The following is a 9,454-nucleotide window of genomic DNA, read 5'->3' on the forward strand; positions in this document are numbered from 1 at the left end:
AACCAAGATTAAATAGGAAAGCCAATTATATTTTAAGATTCTTTTATTTCACTTATACTTGACTCCTACCTCCAGAAATATAATTCTTTTATGAGCACTGACTTTTGAAATCTTAATTTTAAATGATTATTTATTAGTAAATAAACATGAGAAAATACATACTTAACAGATTAGTAAAAAATAAAATTTAAACACTAAAGGAACATAATTTCATTTCGTTGAAATGTTTCTATTTCATAGTGCACAAAATAAGACACTTTCATTGAAAATGATTCACTGAGGGGTCCTCCTTTGTGGTGCAGCAGGTTAAAGTGCAGCACTGCAAAAGGTAGCCATGACTGAGGCTCCTCTGTGCAAATTCAATCCCCACCCAGAGGTGACCCACATGGCAAGTCAGACCTCTCCTGACCCGCCCGCTGCTCCCCTCAGCAGTGTACTTCATCCATCTGCCTGTTCTGCTACCCACTCTGTCTCTGGTGAATCCTCTCATCACCCCTGCACTTCTGGCCTGTACCCCAGTACTGCATGCATAAATAAAACCTTTAAAAAGAAAATGACTCATTGAAATGTTATTAAACCATCGTTCTGAAAGATTAATTTTAATTGCTAATGCAGCAACTAAAGATTGAAGTCAAAATATTTTGAGATTTATGCATACAGTGATAGGGTACAGGCCAGAGGTGTAGAGGTGGTAAGAGCATCCACCAGAGACACAGACTGGAGAGCAGAACAGGCCGACTGGCGAAGTACACTGCTGAGGGGAGCAGCAGGTGAGACAGCAGAGGTCTGCTGCACCACGTGGATCACCTCTGGGGCTGGGGATCAAACTAGCACTGAAGCAGCTGTGGCTGGCTTGCAGTGCTGCACTCTAACCCCTTGCATCACCAGGAAGGGCCCCAAATCGTGTTACTTCTAATACATTTCTTTCAAGATTTAGAAGCCTATTGTTACATATTATAATCCTTAAATGAGTTATCTTCAAATTCAGGGTTTACTTTAAGTTCTAATGTAAAGATAACATATGTAAGAATAAAAAAAATGAGTATTCTAACAAATTACTTTAAGATTTATCTTTATTTACTTATGCATAGAAGAACTGGAGTGTAGGCCAGAGGTGTGGGGGTTGGGGAGGGGCGGGGGCTAGGATTAACCAGAGACAGAGTGGGGAGCAGAACAAATAGGTCCACTGAAATACACTGCTGAGGGGAGCAGCCAGTGAGACAGGAGGTCTACTGCACCATGTGGGTTAGCTCCGTGGCCAGGGATCAAACTCATGCTGCAGTGGTCAATAGCTTGAAAGCACTAAGACTAACACCTACACCATCAGGGAAGCCCACAAACTATTTTGTTGAAAAAAATAAGTGATTCTGTATATGGTTTTAATTGAACATGTCAAAATTCAAGCATCTGACAACTCCTGGAGATTAACATGGCATGTCCTGAACTTTTTTGGGAAAAAAGCAGCCTGAATAGACAAACACAAAGGGAATAGTGTTTGCAATTATAATTAACTTAACAAAACCAGTAATAAGGAGAAGACTTCAGAAGTTAAGGATTTATACTTATTTTCTCACATGAAACTGGCTACCTTGCAGGATCATCTTGTATTACCAGTTCAATATCCATTGCTGAGAAGCAAGAACAAGAGAACCAATACATTTTTCTAGAATGATGACTAGCAACTACAATTTAAAGAAGAGAGTATACTCTCTGCATACTCAAGCTTCAGAAGGTCTGAAGAGTAAAATCAATGTCTTCTTGGCCTTACCTCAAGTTTTCCTGACATCTACCTGGGATGAAAAAGTATATTCTTAAAAACAAAATACCTTGAAAGAAAAAAAAAAAGAAGAAATGTATCAACTTGTATGAGAGAACAAAAAGAAATTATCTCCCCATATCCCACCCCAGTATATTTAGACACAAGATAGCTTTGTTTCCTTAAGCCCATTTAAGAAAACGATTTCACTTTCTCCAGAGTTCTTGTAATTTCTTATGCCCAACTTTTACAAATCAGTGTCTCTAAAATTAGCAGGATTAGTTCAAAGCTAAGTATCATTAGCAAGAAAATAATTAACAGCAGGAACCAGGTTAAATAGATTAATTACTAACATAAAAAACATTTAATAGAGTCCAGATACAAGAAAACACTCAAAACTTTAAATGATTGCTTTATAGACACCATACAAACATGCACTCTCCATGGTGAAACAATATCTACCTCAACTAAAACAAGATGATAAAACTAATGCTGTTTTGAAAAGCATAAACACTTTCCTCTAAAATACTTAGCTTTATTAGAGAAATGGTACTAAAAATAACAAGAGTCAAACATTTGCTCTATTCTACTTACATATCATAAATAAGACAGTTGTTGAAGCAAGATACACTCCTTTCACAATCTTTCCATATGCACCCAAGCATTCTTGTATCAGAATAAGCTGTTTACCAGCCAACCGTATGTGGTTGAATGATTAAAATGACCATCTATACTTTACATAGTAAAGCATTTTCAAAAACTTTAATATACAGTGACAAAAAGAAAAAAAAACAAAACAGTAATTCTGAACACATTAAGAGTAATTAAGCAGCTTCATAATCAAACCAGGCTTCATTACTTGCAGTAAGAGCAATTCTTTCCATTTTTCACCAAATACTTTCACTAGTACTAACATTAAAAGAAAACTCAAGTTGAAACCAAGTAACTGATCTGCTACTCAGCTTTCTAAATCATCAATAACTCCATGAGGTAAGGCAACTGAGTAATTTGATTGTATTAGGATGCATTAAAAGTATACTTGATTTTTTAATAACATGCTAATTAAAAGGTATAAATTTGAAATATAATAATAATGAAAAGTTCTGAAACGATGGGTTATGGATTTTAGGGGAAATATCAGCAATGTTGTCACCTTACTACTTGCATACTCTGTAAAAAGTGAGCCTAAAGAATGATGGATGACCTATATTTCAAACTCAAGTAAACATAGCCTTACACATAAAACCACCTCACACATTCTCCTTTAAGTACAATTTCTGCACATCATTTATGAGAGGGTGATTGAGAGGTAATAATTAAGGCCATCCAATGTAGACAACTAAAGAGTTTACTTTGATTTAAATAACATGTTTCATTTTCAGTTATCACAGTATAAAACTGATGGTCCCAAAACTGCAGATTTTTTAAGCTCTGAAGTCATTCCTGAAACAGGACTTCCTCTCATATTAGGTGAACTATGAACGAAGCTCTTCTGACATACCACTTGTACATTTCTCTATGGGAGTGAACAAAATATCCATCTAAAATCCATATGAACTAAGAATGACTAGCACATATAAAATTCTAGAAAACATCATACCACGTTGTAGAAGGCACTAAAGCTTCAGCTTGTGCTCCCATAGCCCATTTTGAAAACCCAGTTTTCTTTTTATAATATGGCACCTTTGCCATCTACAGCTGACAACACACACTGCAATATTATTCATAAGCTTGGAAATGTCCAGAAAGTTTAAAAAAAAAAATGCTTTCTTTGTGGGAGACCCAATGATTCTAAACACTGAATACTAATATGTTATGATTAGTATTCAACAGTTGCTCTTCTTTTTGAAACAGAAGAGTAGCATGCATTGTCAGTTGTTTTTCAATCCACTTATTTAAACAATTTTTAATTTGAAAAACTATCTTAAAGAAAAACTGCCATCCTAAACAGTGAGCAAAAGAAAACACAATAGTGAGAATTTAACAATCACTATAAATTCTGTGAAGTAATGTTAAAACTTCTTACTCTGCACTTACAAGGGTGTGTATATATTTGCACCGATTTCAAGCACATCATCAATCTGTATATATTGAAATTGAAAGACAAAAGTAAAACAATACAAATTCAGTAACTAGCATTTGTTTTAAAGAGCGTCCAATGCATATCTCCTGTCTTTGTGGATAGGACAAACTTGGGTCTTTGATGTCCCATTTACTTGTAATGATTCTTGGCAAACACTAATAAACTACATGACAAGTGTGTTAGCCACCATGGAAATGCACAGATTTCAGAAGATGAGGTGTTGAGCAACATCTGTTATTCTTATGATGTCCATTCTTTTTCCCCCTTACTTAGTAACAAGATGGCCACAAAGTCACATAACAACTAAAGAAGCTGCTAGTGCTATCTTTATACACAGTAAGATTCTTCACTGCTTAGCATCTTGTTGAGATAATTAAAAGCTTTGGATTTTATTCCAGGGTGTTTAGAGGTGCATTTGTCACTCCTATACTGCTTCTGTCTTGGTAGCGAGGTTTTCTTCATTTGGCTGACAATTCCCATTTTGTTGCACTTGGTTTTCCTCAGTCCTTGGTGTGTCCTTGTCATCTGTTTCTTTGCCCGCACTTGAATCTGGTTCTTTATTGTGCTCCTTCTCCTACAATGGATATTAAGGTGTACATATTATATATGCCTCAAGAGTTGCTTGTTATTTATATCTAGTTATGATTAAAATATTTATCTTTTATGAATAAAACTGGGTAATTTCTTCCATTACACCTTTTCATATAAACAGGATATACAAACATGTCAATATATTTCTTATTACTCTCAGAAAATGGATCAACAGAAATTAAACTAGAATAAAATAGGTAAGCAAAATTTCTAACAAAGTGTTCATTAAATGTTGCTAACTGATGTGAAAAAGTGGTATGGATGTACTAGAAAAATAAAATAATTTCTGACGATGCCAGGAACATCAAAAAAAGCAAAAGTAAGGAAATGCAGAAAAGAAAGGCACTATTCTTCGCAAAGACTGTTCACAAGAATAGTCCAAATTCTACCCTCATGAATTAAGAACAGTTGGGCAAGTGACTGGCATATAAAAAGCTTTCTTTAAGAGATGTTATCATGGCCCTCCCTGGTGGCGCAGTGGGTTAAAGCACAGCACTAAGAAGCTAAAGCCACTTCCACATGAGTTGGATTCCCACCTGCCCGGGAGGTGACCACATGGCGTGGCAAATCCCTCCTGACCCGCCCGCTGCTCCCCTCAGCAGTGTACTTCGTCAATCTGCCTGTTCTGCTCCTCACTCTGTCTCTGGTGAAGCCTCTCGCCACCCCTGAGCTTCTGTACCCCAGTTCTGTATGCACAAATAAATAAATCTTTAAAAAAATTAAAAAAAAAAAAAGATGTTATCAGTATTACTGATGGTGATGCTAACTGTTAGTGTAAGAGTAAATATGACTCTAAGATGAAAACTCAAAACTCACAAACTGACTTAAACACACACGTTTTACTATATAAGGGACTTAACACAATCAAAAGGACTTAAAATATGAATTCAAATAAATTCCTTATTTCTAACTAATAAACCGAATTTTAGTCTATACTACAAAACCAGTAAAAATGAAACATCAAATTTGTTGGAGCAAATATATTGTGGAAAAAGGAGAACATACATCTTAGTAAAATTTTTCTTATGGCATGCCATTCTATGATTCTCCAAAGCAAGGAATGCTCATTTGGTTATGGATGTGGTGAGATCGAGATACTTGCTGAAGTGAACCCTATGTTCCTAAATCCCATTCAACATTGTAAACTGAGGTTACTGTAACTTAAAAAAAAAAAAAGTCATGAATTAAAAAAAGGGAAACTTTTAATTAGCTCTTATCCCCTAATTTAAAGAAAATTATTAATTCAATAAAAATTAATTACATACAATATACAAGCTGCTGTCACAAGGAACTGTTAATCTAAAACCATTTCCATGCAATAAGGAAGAAGAATTTTAATTATTAAACATTAAATAACTATTGCTTACTTTAAGTGAAGTATTGTTCTTCTCCAACTTTTCCTTCCCATCTCTGTCATTAGAACTCTTTCTCGTAGAGGTTGAACGTTCTCTTTCTCTTCTTTCACTGATGTGGTCCCTTTCTTTTTCTCTCTTTTTATCCTTCTTATTTCTGCTACAAGAATATTGGTATTATGTTAGCCTCTAAAAAATTAAAGACCTACTATGTTTTTGACAAAATACTTTTATCTGGCATAAGTGCATTATAAACAGACAAGCATCTTAGTAACCCTACATGAACAAGTTATATAAGTGGGTCCTATAATCTTATTTACTTCACCCAGTATAATAAGCAAAGAATTAAAAGAACTAAGATCATACAAGTATAATAAGAAACAATGAGAAATTCCATTAAAACTTAGAATAGGAAAAACTTATTCTAACTTTATGACTTAAAATCTAGAAATTGGGCCCTCTCTGGTGGTGCAACAGATTAGGACATAGCACTTGCAAGCTAGCCACAGCCACTGCAGTGCAGGTTCCATCCCCAGCCCTGAAGGTGACCCACATGGCCCAGCAGAACTCTCCTGACCTGCCTGCTGCTCCCCTCAGGAGTGTACTTCTTCAATCTGCCTGTTCTGCTCCCCCCTCTGTCTCTGGTGAATCCTCTCACCAACCCTGCACCTTTGGCCTGTAGCCCTATACTGTATGGATAAATAAATCTTAAAAAAAAAAAAAAATCTAGATATCACAAAGAAAAAAATTTAATGCTGTAAGAAAAATCAAAATCTTATAAAATTAAGTCCCATAAGCAATTTTTAAAAGGAATGACAAAGAATGACACTTGAAACCAAATCACTAAATTATCACCTCCCTAATACAAAAAAGAAAACGTTGAACTTGGGGGGGTGGGAAGATGCATAAAAGGACACACAGAAAAGGGGCAAAATACAGACAATACACAGAAGAGAATATACCCTTCAAATACATCAAGAATCAGTAACCTTTGTTGTATGAGACATGCAATTAAAATTTGAATATGCTTACTACTTGTCTTCTATAACAGCACAAAAATTTAGAACTCTGATCATTTGTTTAGTAACTGGGAAAGCGATTCTATTACAAAGTTGGTTAAAGACCAAGCAGCTGTCAATCTTAATGAAGAGCAATATGGAAACAGCTCTCAAAATTATAAACACACTTACTCTGATCTAAACAATACCATGTCTGGAAACATTTCACACATACTAACACTATTAAATGGTATTAAGTCCAAAGTAATTCATTATAGCATTATATTATTTACAGTAAGAAATTATGTAACTTCTAATATGTATTTGAATAAAAAACCCATCTTTTTCAGATCCGTTAAATAAACTAAGGTACTGCCATGTCTATGTAATTACAAAAATGAAGAAACACTGACAAATATGAAAACATCTGGTAATTGACAAAAACAAGTGCACAACAGTACATATTTTGTTGTACTATGTATGAAAAAGAGGAGGAAAAAATATATATTATCATCTTGTATCTATACATAAAACAAGAAGGCTACACACACACAAATAGTCATTCCCTATAGAATAGCACATGGTGAGAAGTCAGGATCCACCGACATATAACTTTTAAAAATTTTATTTATTTATGCATACAAGAGCTGGCTGGGGTGCAGGCCAGAGGTGTGGGGGGGATGAGAGGATTCACCTAAAGAGAGAGTAGGAACAGAACAGGCAAACTGACTAAAATACACTGCTGAGGGGAGCAGTCGGGAGACAGGAGAAGTCTGCTGCACAGTGTGGGTCACCTCCCTGGCTGGGGATCAAACTCCTGCTGCAGTGGCTGGCATTAGCTTGACAGGACAGATAGAGCTAAACCTTTAACACTTGCACCAGCAGGGAGGCCCCTACTATATACCATATTTTTATACTGCTTTGATATTACATACTTTACCTTCAAAACAAAGTTTTTTTAAAATAAATTGAAAAACAATTCCTCCCCTGCTTCATTCCTAAGTTTCAGGAACATTTCCAACCTACCTCCTAGGAGATGGAGACCTAGAAGATTTCCTTTTTATCGTTTTTGATGTTCTCGGTGATCTGGAAGAACTTCTGCTCCTCCTTCTACGCCTGTCTCTGAAAGCCAAAAATACAGGATATATTAAAAAACAAAACAAAACAAAAAAAAAAACACAGCAACTTAAATATATAAAAACAAGAACACTTGTGCTCTCAAATGAATAGTGTTCTTTCGAGGTCAATTTCAACTCATGCTCTTACCAACATTCCGTCATAATAGTTTTTGTGAGGGTTTAAATTATGAATCATACAATTCCAAAGACTGACATCCACTAAGATTTCGTATTTGGGGAAAAGTATAGAGCCATATTTCATCTGGTTTGTTTTAAGAACTGCTAAAACAGAAAAACAACTGTTTCAGATTCTCTAAAATTTAAGTATCTTCTTCCTCAGCATCTGTAACATGTTTTGTTTTTAACATCTTCTATCATACACCTAGCTCCTTGCTGCCCCACTGTGGATTATTTTATAACAAGGTAATAGATCCTTTTGTAAGAATTACAAGATACATGAATTTGCAAATGTGAACTTTCTAGACCCACTTTTTTAAAATGTCTCTAGAAAAGTACTCATATTAATTCATGTTAGAGAGAAGTAGTTTTAACTTCACAAATCATTTTATTATTGTTGCTCTATTAACTTCAAATTGAGTGCACAAGTCACTTGGATGTTAAATAAAATAGTTAAAACTTGGAATAAAAAAAACTTGGAATTTAAAGATGACAAGATAAAAAATAGTTACTTAACAGATTATCAGGAGTTTAACATTATTAACAGCTATTTTCCTTAACATACCAGCAAATAATGCATACTCTAAATTAATATATATTACTAAAAATTTATTACTTATGCATACAGAACTGGGTTACAGGCCAGAGATGTGTAGGTGAGAAGATTCACCAGAGACAGTGTGGGGAGCAGAACAGGCAGATGGATGAGGTACACTGCTCAGGGGAGCAGTGGGCGGGTCAGGAGAGGTCTCCCAGGCCATGTGGATCACCTACGGGGCAGGGGGGAATTGAACTCATGTGAAAGTGGCTTAAGCTTCTTAGTGCTGTGCATTAACCTGCTGTAACACCAGGGAGGGCCCTGAGGCAATTTTTTAAAGGTGTCACAAATTGGTTTAGAGATTCTCAAAGTTAGTCTCAACAATGAACAGAAAGAGCTACTAACCCTACAGTAAAGAACAGAGCAGATAAAAACTTTTCTTTAATATCCAATTTCCCCATGTTTTAAAACAGAGAAAATCAAAACCATCAGGCAACTGTAGATCAGAGCCATTCTGTAGATTAGGAGGAAGATGAAGGACCAAGACAGGGGAGAGAGGAGCATAAGGGACTACAGTGATGGTGGACAGGGAGTTGGGGGTGAGGATTTCATAGGGAAACCATACATTGTACAAAACTGAAGGATGAAGCAATGAATATATTGAAAAAATAAAGAGGAGAGATAATAGTCTTCTAACAAGCTTATTGTGAAGAATTACATAAGATTAGTCATGAAAAATTATGCTGAGATGTAACATCTGGCATTGAGTAAAATTCTTGCAGTTATTTTTTTTTTTAAAGATTTATTTATGGGCACAGTGCAGCAGACCTCTACTGACCTT

At 35.4% G+C, this 9,454-nt stretch overlaps 1 protein-coding gene across 2 annotated transcripts in view; it reads right to left on the bottom strand.

Annotated features, from left to right (window-relative positions):
- Positions 1 to 1,215: 1,215 nt before the first annotated feature.
- The window catches only part of SREK1 (splicing regulatory glutamine/lysine-rich protein 1), a 33,820-nt gene continuing 25,581 nt past the window's right edge, over positions 1,216 to 9,454 (bottom strand). Inside the window, exons 10-12 of one of the 2 annotated variants that reach the window (XM_012721879.1) lie at positions 7,807 to 7,902; positions 5,798 to 5,939; positions 1,216 to 4,413 (exon numbers count right to left, since the gene is read on the bottom strand). In XM_012721879.1, coding sequence (XP_012577333.1) covers positions 4,264 to 4,413; positions 5,798 to 5,939; positions 7,807 to 7,902 — 388 coding nt within the window. In that variant the 3' untranslated portion in view covers positions 1,216 to 4,263. Of the gene's footprint in view, positions 4,414 to 5,797; positions 5,943 to 7,806; positions 7,903 to 9,454 lie in introns of both variants that reach the window. The other variant, XM_004678245.2, reaches the window with a different exon arrangement.

The sequence above is a fragment of the Condylura cristata genome, unplaced genomic scaffold (genome assembly GCF_000260355.1).
Source record: "Condylura cristata isolate star-nosed mole 26May11 unplaced genomic scaffold, ConCri1.0 scaffold00007, whole genome shotgun sequence".
In the NCBI taxonomy this organism is placed as follows: Eukaryota; Metazoa; Chordata; class Mammalia; order Eulipotyphla; family Talpidae; genus Condylura; species Condylura cristata.